At 49.6% G+C, this 17550-nt stretch overlaps 7 protein-coding genes across 7 annotated transcripts; 3 read left to right on the top strand and 4 right to left on the bottom strand.

The window, feature by feature from the left end:
- Positions 1-1921: 1921 nt before the first annotated feature.
- M437DRAFT_15080 (transcription initiation factor TFIIH subunit H2, variant) lies at positions 1922-3286 on the bottom strand (the record flags this gene model as incomplete). Its single annotated transcript, XM_041018796.1, has 1 exon — positions 1922-3286. A coding segment is annotated over one exon (1365 nt), but the record flags the coding sequence as incomplete, so codon positions are not given.
- Positions 3287-3927: 641 nt separating this feature from the next.
- On the bottom strand, positions 3928-5098 carry M437DRAFT_41977 (uncharacterized protein; the record flags this gene model as incomplete). The annotated part of the gene is made up of 6 exons (XM_041020484.1): positions 3928-4145; positions 4199-4532; positions 4586-4679; positions 4732-4916; positions 4972-5022; positions 5075-5098. 6 exons carry the CDS (start codon positions 5096-5098, stop codon positions 3928-3930), a joined length of 906 nt encoding a protein of 301 aa, XP_040882122.1.
- A 1279-nt stretch (positions 5099-6377) lies between these two features.
- On the bottom strand, positions 6378-8021 carry M437DRAFT_82073 (amidase; the record flags this gene model as incomplete). Its single annotated transcript, XM_041027678.1, has 1 exon — positions 6378-8021. One exon carries the CDS (start codon positions 8019-8021, stop codon positions 6378-6380), a length of 1644 nt encoding a protein of 547 aa, XP_040882121.1.
- Positions 8022-8394: 373 nt separating this feature from the next.
- On the bottom strand, positions 8395-9161 carry M437DRAFT_82072 (uncharacterized protein; the record flags this gene model as incomplete). The annotated part of the gene is made up of 2 exons (XM_041027677.1): positions 8395-8834; positions 8885-9161. 2 exons carry the CDS (start codon positions 9159-9161, stop codon positions 8395-8397), a joined length of 717 nt encoding a protein of 238 aa, XP_040882120.1.
- Positions 9162-9926: 765 nt separating this feature from the next.
- Positions 9927-10661, top strand: M437DRAFT_42380 (uncharacterized protein; the record flags this gene model as incomplete). Its single annotated transcript, XM_041020561.1, has 1 exon — positions 9927-10661. The coding sequence occupies one exon, from the start codon at positions 9927-9929 to the stop codon at positions 10659-10661; it is 735 nt and encodes a 244-aa protein (XP_040882119.1).
- A 1031-nt stretch (positions 10662-11692) lies between these two features.
- Positions 11693-13493, top strand: M437DRAFT_42376 (3-oxoacid CoA-transferase; the record flags this gene model as incomplete). Its single annotated transcript, XM_041020559.1, has 3 exons — positions 11693-11996; positions 12053-12539; positions 12596-13493. The coding sequence occupies 3 exons, from the start codon at positions 11693-11695 to the stop codon at positions 13491-13493; spliced, it is 1689 nt and encodes a 562-aa protein (XP_040882118.1).
- A 2066-nt stretch (positions 13494-15559) lies between these two features.
- M437DRAFT_82069 (uncharacterized protein) lies at positions 15560-16795 on the top strand (the record flags this gene model as incomplete). The annotated part of the gene is made up of 1 exon (XM_041027676.1): positions 15560-16795. One exon carries the CDS (start codon positions 15560-15562, stop codon positions 16793-16795), a length of 1236 nt encoding a protein of 411 aa, XP_040882117.1.
- Between the last annotated feature and the right edge of the window lie 755 nt (positions 16796-17550).

Here is a 17550-nt window from a genome sequence, read left to right as displayed (position 1 = left end):
GGAATTGCGTCTACGATGGCGATACTAAACAGAGCTCTCCCACTGCATGTGACGTTGCTCTGCTTGCGTCCTGGATCAGGCTGGAGTCCGGCTGCTTTCCGTGGCTCTGAGATGGTGCAAATCAATGCTGTTCAACAACGCAACAGATCAGATTGCGGACCAGCTACTCTTGTCACATTACCTCACAACATTAATAACCAGCCGGAACAGCATGCGATCAACGGTCCTGCCATCTGTCTGTCGCAGCTCAGCATTCTGCAAGCATTTCTGACAGGCAGCTCGTTTGTCCCTAATACGACAGCTGGAAAGCCAGAGTCACGCTTACCAGGACACATGGCTGACGATGTTGCCAGAGAAAAGGAAACTATAGCAAGGTTTACAATGCTCCGAAGCTTTTATCTTTGGGCTTCGGACAGAAACACTGGCGATCAATTTGGGATCCAATTTATGATACGGAACGTTCTTATCACAACAGGTGTCATACCGACGGAGATAACATACATAATCTCTACCCTGATCTCTCAATACTTCGATTCTGGCACCGTTTTTAGATCAGATGACAACATAGCAGACATTCTGTTCTAGCCTCCACACTTCCTCTACAACTCCAAGGACTTGGTTACTCCTCCTCGTGGCATCAGATCTCATGAACCATTCGCCCTTGCAACTATGCTCACTCCGCAAGTCTCCTCCGTCTACGCTGTTCATAACATTGATGATGCAAGCTCCATCGACTATTCGCTTGTGATCCTTGTTGAGAATTACAGCGCCAGAAATAATAAACTTGCTTCAAGAGCCAGTTATGGCCACGGTCTTATGTTGCTTTAGGAAAGCACTTTTCAATCAGGCAAGGAGCTTCTTCTTCTCTCTAACAAGCCAAATAAACTTCTTCCTGCATGGTGGTATCTCCGATGCACTTATTCTGCTCAGGTCAGATCTCTCGACGAGCATACCAGATGCCTGCGCGATATTCGTCTACAGTGCGCATCTCTTTCAGAGTCGACTCTACAAGACTGCCGCGCTGAGGTTGCGATTGTGACGAGCAGTGTGAATGGTGTAACAGCAAATCCTCTAACCTGGAATACTCTATGTACAGAGTTCCCCGAGCTGCACTTTAGCTTGCATACATTTGTTACTCTGGACGATCAGCGCTCGTGCATCCAGGTCCGTCAGTCAAAGCCGGGTCGTCGATGGTCTGTATGTGATGTAGATCTGCTTGCCCAAATGTGCCAGCCCGCGCCACATGAGCTTACGGATGTGGTTGCGCCAACGACTTACGACATTGAAAATTGGGATGGATAGTGGTTGGAATCAAGCTGTCTTTGATGCTGTCTTATATAGCTTCTCGCCTTAAGAAGTCTGGGCTTGCTGTGAAGTGACTGGCATGTGATCACTGTCTTATGCGATTGCGTATGAAGTAGATGAAGGCGCAACTGGTTGGAGCATAAGTTGGAAGGAGCATTGGATTGACCCGTGACCACTCCTTGACAGGAGAAGGTCGCATATCGTCGACTTCAACTGACTGTTCAAGGCCACAGGCGACTCGCTGAGTGTTGTGTGTTAACCAATGACCATCGAATCCAGTATGTTTATTGAAGAAGCTACCTTGTCGTGGCTCTTCTAGTCTCAGCTTGAAGGACATGTCATCACTGATTGCGCAAAGAAGGGTATGCTGCGGAACAGGGTCTTATCTATGGTGCTTCCAAGTCATTGTCATCTTGATTTAGTCGTTATTGGGAGAAGGTATGGAAGTGGCCTTTTGCCTCTCTATTCTGCAAATCGCACTTTCTGTGCTTCGAACTTCTTGCGCTCGTCTTCTTTTTCAAGCACTCACAGCAACTCCATTGCCAATACCGTTTCCATGCCCGTTCATAGCAACATCTCCATCTGCATCCCCATTAACCTGATTTGCAGGAGGAGTTCCACTAGTGCAACCTGGACAATTATGCACAACCTCGTGACAGAAAACATCACAATCGACGCAAAAGTGTCTTTCGCAGGAGGGACACTCGTAGCGTGAACTCTCACTTGCGCCTTCTGCTCTCTTCTGCACTGGTCCTGTACCATCTGTGCCGTTTTCTCCATCGCCTACGGTCGACTTTGGCGGCTGTGGGAATGTCGATAAGCAGCCAAAACACCTTGTGCTCTTTTTCTGCACAGCTCTTGACCAAGAGACTTCGTTCCAGAGCAGAAGAGGGAACAGATGATGGTAACTTCTCGCAAGATGTGTGGAGAGAATGAGTGTCAAGTCACAAGCTGGACATGTTTGTGGTAACGAGCAGACTTTTGCTTTGCAGCGACTGCAGTTGTATCCTCCTTGTGTCAATACGCCATGGCAAGCACATAGTGTGGCTTTGGGCTCGGTGTAGCGAGATGGGAAGCCCATTTGCAATAGAGCGGACCGCGAGACGGCAGCAGTAGAGGAGGTTTGACGCATGACGGGTGGCGTAGTGATAGCCATGAGTAACTCGCGGTAATGAGGTTCGTCCAGCGCAACATTGTAGCTGCCAGTATCTCCTGCGTTCGTGCGAGCGCATAGGTCGGCGCAGATGTGCATCTGAGCCGCAAGTCCAATAACAGTGACCCGTAACTTGTCTCTAACGCAAGCATTGATGGTCTGATGGATATCGCCCGGATCCGAAGAGCTCAGTGCGCCGAGAATGATCACCACTTCCCTGGTGCCGTGAGAGGGCGTGTGGTATAACGCCGCCCTTGCCATATCGAGGGCATTCTGCAAACTAGCAGCTCCCTTTGGTTCTGTTTTTCTCAACTCTTTCAAAGCAGTAATGTGATCATTAGGATTGCCCGACAACTCTGAAATCCTGACTGCTAAGCCATCCCTCATTCCCAAGATGCCAAGCTGCGATATAGGATTTTGCTCGAAGAACTCCCGGACAAATGCAATGGTATATGTGAGTGTGAGCAAGAACCTCGTCGGTCGTAGATCTTTTTCCGTCATCGCAATGCTCAGATCCAGCACAAGCAAACAATGCCGTATGATGCCTCGTTGCAGAGGCGTAGTATCCTTTTGTAACCGTAGACGTTTGGTGGCTTCCTCCATACCACCCAGCACACTGGTGAGGTTTCCATCGTCGCCTTCGTGCAAGTCCCAGTTCCTTTGGGCGCCGGCTTCCCAGCGCGCGCGGTTGCCTGAGCCGCTGTCTTTCGAGGTTGCTTTGGCCTTGCCAGGATCCTGGGTGCGTGACCGATTGGTGGAGCGAGAGGTGCGGGTATTGAGGTCCTCGTTTGCGTCGTCAGACATGTCCATATCATAGTCGATGTCGTGATGCGCCATGGTGAATTGTGACGCTTGTCGCGTGCGCACTGGCTGACGGAAAGGTGTATTGAATGTGTGGGTGGAAGGCGAATGTGTTGTGATGAGAGTGCAGGCTCAGCGGGCTGAGCTGGTCTGACGGTGGTTGATGGGAATCAGTTCATGGCATTCGGTGGTGGCCTTCACTTGAACATGTTTATCGATGGACCTTTCTCCAGATTCACATGGTGCGCGTCATCGCATGCACAATTTCCTTTCACAAAATCTTATGCTGCAAGCCATCTATCAAGAATATCAGGCGGCCATCATTGAATCGTAAAGTACACTGATGAAACACAACTTGTTACACTCCAAACAATAGAAGGAAAAAAGTCTCAATGCAAGTGAGACATTCAAAGCTGCTATCTTCGCATCCTCCTCTTCTGCCTGGGTATTGAAGAAAACAAGGCATTCGATAAAAACACATTAACAAAGAAAAAGGAAAAAGTCATTAGGTAAGAAAGGTTAGTTCCCCCCAACCATCAATCAATCCAACGCCGCTGCTTCATGATATGACAGTAAAGAAAATGTGTGTAAGATCAAGAATGGTAGTCGTCTTCGCGCGGGTATAATTATCAATAAGTGTGCTTTGTTGTTTTTGAGTTTTGTTCTTTTCAGTTGTATGTGCTGGTCTCAGTCGAGGGTAGAGGCCAGTCGTCTTCGGTGATGCTGGACCAGAAGACCCAGATCATGATAATGGCCAAGAGAGTGAATAGTGATTCAAAGAGACCTCCGTTGATGGCTCCGTTGGTCGCATTACAAAGGTGTACGCTGATGACATATTGGAAGATCTGTCCGATAGCGAAGAGGAGCACTGCTGCGATGAGGTAGACTAGAAAGCCATGTTAGTCATGTGACGGCACATGTTGCATACACCAAACTTACACATGGGTCTGATCTCGCCGAGCACTCTGATGACGATAAAAGCCTCCAGAATGAAGAAGATGAAGAGAAAGACCAGCGGAACAAGCTGGTACAATGTGTATAGAGCGTATGCGCGGTTAGGAGCAACAAGCGTGTCATCCCAGTATCCAGTCCAGCTGAAACCAGTGTCGAGCGCAATGTAGCCAGTGCCGATAAAGAGAATAGCAGCTGAACCAAAGATTAGAGCCAGCGAGACGAAAGTTCCATCGTCCAAGAACTGATAGCCAACAGCAGCGTTCATGAGGAGAATCCATGTAGTTGCAATGATGGCAGCAATGTGTACGGCAGTGAAGGCCTGGTCTCGTTAGTTTTGAATTGCAAGCAGGCTTCATAAGACAGCAGACTCACCCTTCGCACGCCACCATTAAGAGGAAACCAGCCAATAGTGAAGATTTCGCAGATCGAGATGAGGATGAAGCCAACGAGGAACAATTGCATTTCCCTGATAGCGCGGTTAGCTTGTGTTGACAACAGCCCGACAAGAGTATGAATACCTTCTTCCAACAGCAGCGCGCTTTCTGTTCGATCTCCAGATCAGGAACAGGGCGATGAGGATGGCCAGACCGTCGATCAATATGGAACCAAGGTTGGCGAGATATCTGTCGCCTGACAGCGAGATGCCTCGAAGCTCGCATCCACCAAAGCCATTGCCTCCTCTTGATATCGATTCGTCAAAGAGCTGTCGCAAAGGATTAGTTGGGGTGGGTAGAGGTGGACTGTCGGAGAGGTCGTACATTACACACTGGCAGTGTTGATCGCGCGCTGCCTGTATCGCGACAAAAGTTCTGTGGACATTGTGTCAGACTTGAGAGCAGAGAGTGGACGAGGTAGGCGTACGTGAAATTTGCCGTATTGGGACATGTCTGGTGAAAGCAGGCGTTGAGCGCCTCGACGTGGGTTGTGTTTATTACGAGAGAGTGATGTAGCGAAGGTCTTTGTCGAGGAAGATCAACTTGAGCGAGTGAACTGCGAATACCAGCAACGGCAATTGGGAGGATGCGTCTTCAGGACAGACAGAGGTCGTCTTCGAGGCGCGGCCGTCGGTCGAACTTCTCGCAGTTGCAAGGCTGGCACTGGGCAGGGCAGCAAGACTACCTCCTGTGCAGTTTAAGCCAAGCCAAAGCTAACGTCTAAACAGGCTTTTTGGCAAAGTGACCGTGAACTGGCGGTTTCGCAGGTTCGCTATGATACCCGCCTTTAGCTTCATCCACTAGTTGTCGCATCTCCCGCGAGCCTCCCATACACGCCATTGTCTGGGTCTGAGCATCTCTTCTTTCCTCTCTCTCTCTCTTAACATTTTCAAACGTTCATGCCGTTTCTAGTTGCTCCAGACATACCCCGAGCGATTATCGCGTATCTCGACCCGTCTCAACGTCTTCCGTTGTGTATCTCGAGCTGTGACCTGGGTGGCTGGTAACGATTATGAACTAATTATGAACAAGGAACAAGAAGCCAAGCTCCCTCGCTCCCGCAGTTCGTGAGCCAATCGTGAGCTTTGTACTTTAGCGCTCTTGCCTACTCGAGTAGCCGATATGAGCTCTTTCTTCTTCAACATCCTTGTGGCACACTCCTTACTTGTGCTTGTCCCTGCAAGCTCCGTTCATGATTGTAGCACTGTGCGTCTATCTTTCAGTTACTGTCTTTGAGTACGGCATTGCCAAACTTGCAGCAGTTCACCTCTCAGAGTAGCCTTGCAGACTCCGCTATCCCGCAATCACGGCACAGACGTCCATCGACAAATCGATAATTGTTACGCTCCCCCAGTCATGCTTTCCCAACCACCTGCTTTTTCTTCCCCTCATGCCGTCTTATGGTCCAGCTCTGCTCAACAATATCCTTGCGTGTAACCAAAATCTACTGCATCTCTTGTATGCCGGTCCTTGTCCTTGTTCCTGCATACTAAAGGCGCTATCACTTTCCGCCAGCCAGCCGGGAAGCGCTTGCATGAACGCAATTTCCCCTGTCAAATTGTTCGGATGTGTGCGACTAGCCAACCATCCCTACAACCCAGCAGCCTCTATGTGAAACTCTATTGCCGACACAAGAGAATCTGCGATTCTTGCATTTCTTCGAAACATATTGTCAGCTTCTGCCCTCTTGTAGAGTGTCGATGGCAGCAAATGTTCACGACAAGTGCGCATTAGGCTTGTGTACTCTTGCGCAATTCTTCCAGGACTCCTGCGACCATGATCGCTTTCTCCTCGCCGTAGTGTCCGGTAACAAGTTGCACGCCTATAGGCATGCCTTGCACCAATTCAAGATCATATTGAGCATGGTTGAACTCATCACTCTTGTTCTTTGGTTTATGATCTTTCCATCCAGGACAGGCTTCAATGCTGTCCAACTCTCTATCTGCAACCACGCCAGTCGGCACAGTTAGTGCAGAATAGTCAAGCAGATTCCAATGAGCACTATAGCCCACATATTGACTACTGACAACCCATTGCTTAGGTTTGTAGCCAACCCAAGGCAGCACAGGCGCAATGATGGCGTCGACGCCTGAGTCGAGCATCTTTTGAGCATACATCTGCTTGTACTCCAAAATCTTGCGAGCCAAGGCTTGACGCTGTGATAGATCGAGTTTGTGCTCCAGTTTACCGACTAGCGTGCCTTCGATCAGTGGTTGCGGAGGGTCTGAAAGATTGCAAGCGGCTTCACAGCCTTCACCTCCATCCGCGAGGATGGCTGGTTCCCAGAGTTCGTAGTAGGATGTTGGTTGCGAGGATGAGTCCCAATCGATGCATTCGTGGCCAGCTGTGGTAAAAAGTTCACGAACATGGTTCATTGCTCGCTGGACGGGTGGCTGAGGCAGCACGTAGCTGTCATTGTGGATGAACCCGAGTTTGAGCTTCTGGCCAGAAGGTAGCTTGGTGAGTTCGGTTCTCCATGGGATAGGCGGGAGACTAGGGTCAATTTGCCAGGGACTACTCGAACAGTAGGCTTCCATGTATGTCTTGAGTGAGTCCAGAGACCAAGTCAAAGGCCCGGCAACCGAAGGAATTAAATATTCCTGGTGGTTGGCTGCTCTACGCCATGACACTCTGAAGGCAGAAGGACAAAGGCCATATATGCCTTGCAGAGCAGCTGGGATGCGGATCGAACCGCCAATATCAGTGCCAATACCAATGACCGAGCCTCGACCACCCACTAGTGCTCCCTCACCACCTGAAGAACCACCTGAGACAAGTCCACGATGCAAAGAGTTGACGCTCTGTCCAAAAACGTGATTGTAACTGTCCGACATCATCATGCTTTGTGGGACGTTGGTTTTGACATACAAGACAGCCCCAAGACGTACAGCCTGTGCAATGGTAGACACACTGTGTTGCTCAATAGGCTGGAAGCATAAGCCTGCCCAGCCAACACAAGCATCGTAGCCTTCCACCTCACAGCAATCTTTTAGAGAAATCGGTAGACCATGAAGAGGACCAGATGGCTTTCCAGTCTTTGCGAACTCTTCATCAAGCCTTTCGGCAGTCTCCAAAGCATCGCCGAACATGAGCTCAGTACAGCATTTTGTCAATTGCTGCAGCACTGCAGCTCGTTTGCAGAAAGCAGTGACGACCTTGACGGCAGTCAACTCTCCAATTTGTAGCTTTGGAACCAAGATCGAAGCGTCAGTATTAGTGATTGCCAGTTCCTCAGCTGTCAAGATGCCACAGCTTTCGACAATTGGTATGGATGACTTGTAGTCATCGGGGAGCGATTTCAGACGCCAATTGAAGGGGATGTTTCCAGCTTGCAGCCCGCGCTTGAACTGGCAGATGTCTTGCCAGCTGGACATATTGATTGCAGTAACCCTAAGTAGCTGGAAAATAAATCAGAGAAAATGTAGCAGGATGTCAAAGGAAGGAAAGGAAGGTGGGTGGAAGGTGGTGATTGAAGATCATCTTATCAATCTAAGCAGATCGAACGATTCCACTCTAATCCAATTTGGAGAACAAAATTATGCAAAAGTTATGAAGAATGACGACACCAGGCTCACTCATCTTTGGTCATGCTTGACTCGACCTCTTTCTCCATCACGAGCACAAGGGTCAATGTACGCTATCATGTTGCAAAATTGCAATTCGAAAGTGACTCTGGTCAAAAAAATCACCTCTGTTGAGGCTCCTCTGTGGATGCTCTCGCACGTTTCTGATAAATTTGACCCTCTGTCACAACGAACTCGCTCTCGAAATGTGTCTCTCAGTGAACAATTTGCGTGCCTCTGACATCGACTGGTCATGGCCCTCATCAACGCCTCCACTCACAGCGTCAGCTTCTGCTGCCAGGTCAAATCGTGGCAGCTGAGCAGCAGAAGGAAGAGAAGACCTGATGCTATCGCCAAAAACATCCTCGGACTTGTATCCAGCTTGTTGCAAGATCGCAAAGTACTTATCCGAAACATCGAGTGCTTCTGCTCGCATGTCTCGAAACCTTACGGCCGCATCGATCATGTGTCGTTTGCATTCTTTCACATCTACGCTTCTGGTCTCTTCTGTGGTCATGGCAAAACGCATGGGATAGTTGCGGGTCGTGACAAGGTAGTGCGTATGTGCTCTTGCCAGACCTCCTGGAGTCGTTGGCTCTCTATCGTATTCAAAGCGATCAGGTACTGCGAAGTCCGTTAGAGTTTTCTAGATCAAGAAATTCTGAACAACCTACAAGGACCCACTGGCAACCCATCCGCTAAGTCAAAGAGGATGTCGATTGCGTCTTCCAATTCTTGTATAGAGGACCCGAAAACCTCGCTGGCTTCTTGAGCTCCTTTGGCATATCCTGGGAACTTGTTGTCGACGTCACCTATCTTGATGTTCGGTGGTCGCCATGCCCCGGCGAGGATCTTCAAGTGGTCGCATATCTCACCACAGAGGCCTCGAATGTATGGGTTGGTTGCGGTGTCATAACCCTGAATTGCGTCAATGTATAAATCATCTGACATCTTGCTTTGACTGAAAGGTTCGAGCAGCAATACTGAGGAAACAGCACGATTGATATACCGGTGTTGTTTGCTGCTTGCGAGGTTTAATATGCGTTGATCTGTTTGCTGACCAGCGCGATAGAGATTCGTTTCCCTTACTCTTCTGTTATAGGCTAAGCAGCAAACCTCAATGCTGGCAAGCAACGAAACAAGGTTCAGCAACAACGTCTGCTGCCATTGGACGAAAGCATACGTCCTCATTTGAAAAAGCCATTCGGCTATTATCATGACTGCACATTACTAATATAATATGTATATACCTCATTGACCCCGCCGACTATCAATGTTCTCGTGTCGAAATACGCCAATATCGAGGCCATCGCTAACTAGTCATCACACCTTCCAGAAGTTGCCAGCACGAGAACTGAAAAATATGTATTGACTGGGCGTGCAGCAACACGATGTCATGTAGGATTCAACCTTCTAGAGATTCTCCACCTAAAATCTGCATGCCAAGCACTAATGTCCCTAATTTTGTCCGGTTCCGCATCCAGGAATAACAACAGCATGCATCGCTTGATTTTTACGAGGACGATCGTCTGACTATAGATCTTGCCAAGTCAAGTTTGAGTAATGGTCTATTGGGTTCCTGATCCTTGGAGGATATAAAATGGTGCATCAAACCATGCTCAGGCCCTCGGTCACCTTCAGCTCGATTTCGCATTCAAGTATCCTTGGTAGTCTTTATTACGTTCTGTGCATACCACACACACATCAAATCCTACCATGAAGACAGCATCCATTGGCGCAGCAGCTGCTGCCATGCTCATCACCATGGCTGAGGCTCAAGCTTTCACACTCAAGATTCGTTCTTCTTCGGATGATCTCAACAACGTCCCACTTATTGCCTGGAATGGTATGCTCATCGCACAACGCCCAGGAAACAGTACTACGGCAACTTGCCCTCCCTGGGACAGCAATTGTCCCGGGAAATCCACCACCATTTTCTCAGGACCTACTCTCGACGATGCTCCAACTCAGATGTGGATGGGCATCCTCCAGGAGCACGGCCAGCGTGTCTACACACACGCACCTCCCAAGGGACTTTTCGATGCCGAAGGCTATGGCGACCTGATTAGCTACACAGCAGCAGGCAATAATGAAAAAGCCAACGTTCCCTTGGTCGACGCATATGGCGATCTCTGGAACATTGTCCCCCTCGAAAATGATGGTCTCCTTGGCGCTAAGAGAGGCGAGCATGTCCTCGCTTTCGGACCAAACAACTACACTGTCTTCGATATCTGCCAGGCGTACCGTAATGCCTTGGGTGAAGGAACTTGGATCTTCTCAAGGGTGTCGAAATATTGCGAACCTATCCTCGTTGTCGCCGAGGAGACGGATGTGGCCGCTCCCCAGTTTTACAACTGTGATGGCTGCGAGTTAAGGGGAAATTTTGCTAAGGATGGCGTTGCTTGCTACCCTCCATTCTGCGGCAGCAACAATAGATTCTTGTGGCTTTGAAGCGGGTTATACAATTTCTGTTATCCTGGGCGCTTGTCTCCAGGCTCCTCAAGATTTCGAAGAGGTCGTGAATTGGAGCGCATCTCGTTGGCGCCTTGTCATCATCAACGAGCTTCTTCGAGGCTTGCTCTCAATCTCTGGTACAGGGCGGACTCTCTTTCCTTTTTTTCGTCGAGAGTAACGATTGTATGATGTATGAAGCAACAATATTTTCCTGCGCTCACTCCATCTCCTTGATACTTTCCAGTCTATCTCGTACAGATAACTTGATAAGCTTATGAACTTATTATTAAACGTCTTTCCCCTGTCTGTTACATTAACATGCGTGTGACGCTTTCTCGTGATCCCGACTGGCTCGTGTTTCAAATCTGCGAGCGTTACGCTTCTACACCTGAAGAGACCAAAGTTGTCATGGTCGTGCTACTAAGCACACAAGTTGGGAGCCACAAGGGCACATCTTCACTGTTGCACTCTGGCCACACTCAAACAACAGGAACCCATGCAAATTTCAACTCAAGATTTAACAATATGAAGTGTTACTCTTTCCTATAGAGTAGATTGAGAAAAGATTGTTGTCTCAAGGATGAAAAGGCTTAGTCATTGGGATGACCCTGCTGGTCACAACTTATGACCGCTCGGGGAAGATAATTTGACAGCCCGTCTCTATCTCTTCCGTTTCTCCGGCGGGCCGATGATTCAGCTAGCCGAACAAAAGAAAGATGAACTTGCCGTTAGAGACGCGTTGTCTACTAGAAAAAAGTCCAGATGCCATATAGATGACGCCGATTCATGGGCAGTTGCCAACGCTACAAAAACAATTCTATGCTTGTTCTAGAGGCCGTGCCGGCTTCATCGGACCCGAGGGAAATGCATCATAAGGTGATAACTTGGTCATCAATCGCCCTCCCTTCCCTACATCCGTTTCTCGACAACCCAAAGCTGTATTCAGCTTGATCTCAGCGCCTCATCATTACGCTATCTTCTTCATCCATTCCTTCATACACATTCTAATCTACCCTTCGCGCAACACGATGGCCTCCCTTTCCCGCTCCGTCTCGTCATTGGCGGTTAGCTCGAGAATCAATGTCGTCCTTAGAATTGGTTCCCGAGTGCCACGCGCTGCCAACAGAGTGAGCGGCACCTACACTCCAATCGGTTGGCGATTTGGAAGCAGTGCTGCGATCCCAAGAAAGGAGCCTATCGTCGGTGATGCAGAACCCCCTACCAAGCTGGTTGGCAACTCGAAAGTCTACAAGAGCGCCGAGGATGCAGTAGCAGACATCAAGAGTGGCTCTACCATCTTGAGTTCAGGCTTCGGTCTTTGCGGTGTTGCAGGTACGTCTTCTCCATGCCCAATAAAGTCATGATCGAAGTTTGACACCTTTCGACAGAAACCATTATCCAAGCAATTGCGAAAAGAGGACCCAGCGAGGTCACCAACCTGACCGCAGTCTCCAACAACGCTGGTGTGGGAGATGGCGGTCTTGCTTCTCTGGTCAAGTCTGGTCAAGTCACAAAGCTGATCATCTCATACCTTGGTGGTAACAAAGTACTCGAGAAGAAGTATCTCACAGGAGAAATTGGCATTGAGCTGTGCCCACAAGGTACACTGGCAGAGAGAATCAGAGCAGGTGGTGCAGGTATTCCAGCTTTCTACACCCCTACTGGTGTCAACACCGCCATCATGACTGGCGACATTCCCGTCAGATTTGGACCTCCCGCTGAAGGCTCCACCGAACTTTCAGTACTCGAGTCAGGCACCCCTCGCGAGACTCGTGAATTTGACGGAAAGACATACAACATGGAGCGCGCAATCAAGGGTGACGTCGCTGTTTTGAGAGCATGGAAGGTCGATGAGGCTGGTAACTGTCGCTTCCGGTAAGCATGAGAACCTACAATTGGCGCATACGCACAACATCTGACATTCGTATCAGCTACACCACTCAAGCCTTCGGTGTTCTCGTTGCAAAGGGCGCCAAGATGTCCATCGTTGAAGCCGAAGAGATTGTTCCTGTCGGCTCGATTCATCCAGACGACGTCCACCTTCCCGGTATCTACGTCGACCGCATTGTACCAGCTACAGCCGAGAAGGGCATCGAGGCAAGAATGACCCGTCCTTCAGAGGGCACCTCGACCGAGTCTGCACCTGCTAAGGAGAAGTCGCCCGCAATGGTCAGAAGAGAGAGAATCGCCAAGCGCGCCTCGAAGGAACTTCACAACGGCATGTACGTCAACCTTGGTGTTGGTATGCCAACTTTGGCCCCCTCTTTCCTCAACCCTGATGTCAAGGTCTGGATCCAGTCTGAGAACGGTCTTCTTGGTCTTGGTCCTTACCCTACTGAGGACGAGGTTGATGCCGATCTTATCAACGCCGGTAAGGAGACTGTTACCATGGTTCCTGGTGGTGCTACTTTCGACTCTGCCGAGTCTTTCGCCATGATTCGTGGTGGTCACGTTGATGTCTCTATTCTCGGCGCTCTCCAGGTCAGCGCCAATGGTGATCTGGCCAACTACATGATTCCTGGCAAGGTTGTCAAGGGTATGGGAGGCGCCATGGATCTTGTATCCAACCCTGAGCAGACCAAGATTGTTTGCTTGACCGACCACGTTGACAAGTACGGCAAGTCCAAGGTTGTGCAACAGTGCTCGCTGCCCCTTACTGGAGCTCGTGTAGTCAGCACCATCATTACCGACATGTGTGTCTTCCAGGTTGATCGCAAGAACGGTGGTCTTACTCTTACCGAGTTGGCTGAGGGCGTCACTGTCGAAGACATCAAGGCCAACACCGATGCATCATTCACTGTTGCAAAGGACATCAAGTCGATGGAGTAAACTGTCGTCTTTGAGAAGACTCAACAATTCTGATCTCACGGGCACTTTTCCTAGTCCGACCTCGATCTACATTGCTGCCCACTTTTGGCCAGCTGATATCGAACTGCAGCTTGATGGACTTGGAGAGCTTAGCGTCAATGACTAGCTCACCCGAGCTCAGCCGCAATGATTTTCTATACGAGTAATGTCAGCATACTCGAATGCGTGATGGGACAAAGCATTTCAATAGAGGGCATTAAAATTTATATATAGCGTTGCCTTACACGGTGGATATTTTCGAATAATAGAAATGCATGTTAACAAAGTTCTTTGAACCTTTGTCGGTGTGTTTCACCAGTATACCTTGGTCCCGGTGGTCAGAGAGAACACAAGGTAAGGTGTCTGTCTGATAGATCTGTCATCAGGATGCACACACGTCGTCCTGTAGCCAGAGGTGTTGCTTTCTCTACGTCACGTTCTGGACCTCGTATTGACTTGGTGAATTTCAAGCAGATCCAAGAAGATCAGACAAAGCCGTGCTTTCGTGTTGACGATTGGGACTCTCGATGGTCAAGCGTTCATAGGCACAGGGACCATGTCGAAGTCCAGATGGTGAACAATGTCTAGATTTGTCTGGGTCGAGCTTCTTGGAGTAACAAAGCTCCCTCGATCCATTGTATGCCATTGGACTAAGTGAACTCGAGAGCGGACTACCTGCCAACAACAGCATCAAGGTAGAGCTCTGTCCACGTCCCAGCTTTGACCTTGTGTCACTGTGTTACTCCGGGGTCGTAGATCAGCACTCTATTGGACCTCGTGGCATGCACCAGCCACCTTCGCATTGCCCGCGGCTCTAAGACTCTTGCTTGGTGACTCGTGAGTGAACAAGCTACGGCTGACATTCAACGTTGAGAAAGCCATTCTCCACTCGAGAAATCTGGATGACAGTGACAGGACGTCCCTCGCAGAGCCATATGGTGCACTTTTTCTTAAGCTTCTGTTGGTGCGACAGGCCGACAGAGAGACTATTTGGCCCTGAATCAATAGCAAATGTTCTCATAGTCGGATGTGCCCAGAGATCTGCACTATCCGGAGATGAATTCCAGCGACCCCCACATTGGCACACCTCTTTAGGCTCTTTAAACTTCTTCTCTGGATGTCACGAGTCACAGCTGTCTACAATATACAACTATTGTTTTGATATGTCTTGTTTCAGTTTGATTGGCAGTACGACTGCATCATGAAGACAGAGCGTGGCAGGCACGCAGCCAAGGAAAGCGCAAGCTGAAGAGTGGGCTTTCTACGGCCTCCGCCCCAATTGACCACATCCAGATCGCTCGTGCACGACGACATCTGCGCTTTGGAGGTGCGTGCCACCGTAGGTCGGTATGTACGGTATTGTATCTCAAGAAATGTCAAGCTTTGTTGCGCACATGATATTTCGCTCTTGGTCTACCTGGCGTCTCTGGAACTGTACGAATCACCAACAGAGCGGCGACTGGAAGTCACCATAACAGACATTGCACATGAACTTTTAACTACTCGAGTGATATAGTTCCAACTTACTACATGCATAACAGTAGCTGTCTCCATCAATGCTCCGCGGTCCAACGGCACTTGTTGATGGGGGAAGAGCTAAGCTTTCCTGATCCACATCAAGCATCTACCTATTTTCTAATCAGGATCCGCAGTCAGTACTCAGACCTCTCTGACTCGACCCCTCGAGAGCAGACTATCCCAATGGGCGGCTTTGACAGCAGCAAGCCTTTCCACACTCACCCCCAGACAATGACTCGTCAGCAGTCCCTTGATTGCAATCAACGTCGAGCTGCGTCTGTCACGGACCAACAACCTGGACTATCGAAATCAAGTCGAGCCAGATGTTCATGAGAGCTTGAGCAGATACCAACGATCGCCTTGTCGAGATGAATATATAATATGTGAGAACGTCTGCCTCTTCGTCAACTCATCTCAGCATCAACTCCTTCACTCTCTCATCACCTTCCTTTCTCTACAAGGCTTCCACTCTTTACGGGCCTCTTCTCCACTCTTTTATCAATCAACCTCGAATCTTTGAAACAAGCACAATGCGTTTCACTCAGGCTATTGCTACTGCCATCCTCTCGGCCTCTATGGCCTCGGCCATGCCCATCGGCTCCTCTGGAAGCATTCTCGGAAACGTTGCCAGTGGAGTCCACCCCATTGTCAACTCTGCTGGCACCTCAGTCGACGGTGTTGGCACCGTTGTTGACGGTGTTGCTGGTGTTGTTGGAGGTGTTTCTACCACCCTTGGAGGCACTGGTAGCACTGTTAACGGACTTGGCAAGCACGTCGAGAATGCTAAGCGTCAGATTCTCGCTGGCGTTCACCCCATTGTCAACTCTGCTGGCACCTCGGTCGACGGTGTTGGTACTGTTGTCGATGGTGTAGCTGGTGTTGTTGGAGGTGTCTCTACCACCCTTGGCGGTACCGGCCATGTCGTCAACGGACTCGGCGAGCACGTCGAGCACGCTAAGCGTCAGATCCTCGATGGTGTCCACCCCATTGTCAACTCCGCTGGCACCTCAGTCGACGGTGTCGGTTCAGTTGTCGACGGCGTCGGCGGTATTGTTGGTGGTGTTGGCCTCACTGTTGGTGGTGTTGGTTCTACTGTCAACAACGTCGGTCAGCACGTTGCTGGCGAGAACGTCATCAAGCGCGATGGCATCCTCAGCGGAGTCCACCCCATTGTTAACTCAGCTGGTACCGCAGTCGACGGTGTCGGAACTGTCGTGGACGGTGTTGCCGGAGTTGTCGGTGGTGTTTCTACCACTCTCGGTGGTACCGGCCATGTTGTTAACGGCCTCGGCCAGCACATCGAGAACGCTAAGCGCTCTCCCCTTCTCGACTCGGTTGTTGGCAACCCCCTTGTCGGCGGCGTAACTCACACTGTTGGAGATGTCGTTGGCGAGGTTACCCAGGGCGGTCTTGTTGGCGGTGTCAGCAACGTTGTTGGTGGTGTTGTCAAGCGCTCTCCCCTTCTCGACGCTGTTGTCGACACCCCCCTCGTTGGTGGCGTAACTCACACTGTTGATGAGGTCGTCGGCGACGTCCTCAAGCGCTCTCCCATCCTTGACAACGAACTCGGTTCCGGACTCGGTGGTGTTGGTGTTACCGTTGACGGCCTGACCTCTGGCGGTCTCGTTGGTGGTGTCAGCAACGTCGTCGATGGTGTTACTGGCCCTCTGATCGGCAACATCAAGCGCGACCTCTCTGCTGGTGTCAACTCTGTCGTCGAGAACGTTGACGGCCTCGTCCGCCCCATCGTCGGCGACGTCCTCTAAATTCAACCCACCAAATCACGAAACTCCTTTTACTTCTTCTTCAGCCGGACGGAACAGAATACGATCATGAGGTGATTGTCCAGGAATATCTACGAAAGCACTACCAGTTGTTGGTGCAGGTTTTTCTTATGTCCAGCTTTTTATGTACTATACCAGACGTAGTTTTTATTTTAATTCATCTGCTTGCAAGCTTCAGACTTTTCTCCGTTATTTACAGTACATCTTGCTTGATTTGTTGCAACGAACAAAATGAGGAGGATGATAAGCTCATCGACCTTAGCTGGTAGTGTCTCTCCTTTCGTAACAGTCTATGTCTTCTGATGACCTCTTGTACTGCTGAGTGTCGCTGCAACAGGATCATCAACTGTGAGAAAACCACAGAGCAGATGACCGAAGGCTCAGACTTATGCTTGTTGAACAATTTTGTCTTGATCGATTGACCAGATATCCACAAATGAAAGAAGCCTTTTTGAATTCAGAAAAACTAGTATTTACAAGAATAGAAACCTTCTCCCAGCAGAATGGGGATCAATATATACAAATCTGCTCAAGCATATCGGCTCAACAGCCACTTAAAATTCCAGATACTCATGACCACGTTTAAACCTGTGTCAGGTTCACTCTTCGTCAGACGAACCATCTGCCTTGACGACATATGCGATAGCATCTTCGGCTGTGTTGACTACGGTATCAACAGTCTTTCCGACGTCTGGCAGCAGACCCTCTCCCTTATCATTGTTGCCTGGAAAGACGAT

The sequence above is a fragment of the Aureobasidium melanogenum genome (assembly GCF_000721775.1).
Source record: "Aureobasidium melanogenum CBS 110374 unplaced genomic scaffold scaffold_4, whole genome shotgun sequence".
Classification (NCBI taxonomy): domain Eukaryota; kingdom Fungi; phylum Ascomycota; class Dothideomycetes; order Dothideales; family Saccotheciaceae; genus Aureobasidium; species Aureobasidium melanogenum.
This window is presented reverse-complemented; position numbering and strand designations above follow the sequence as displayed.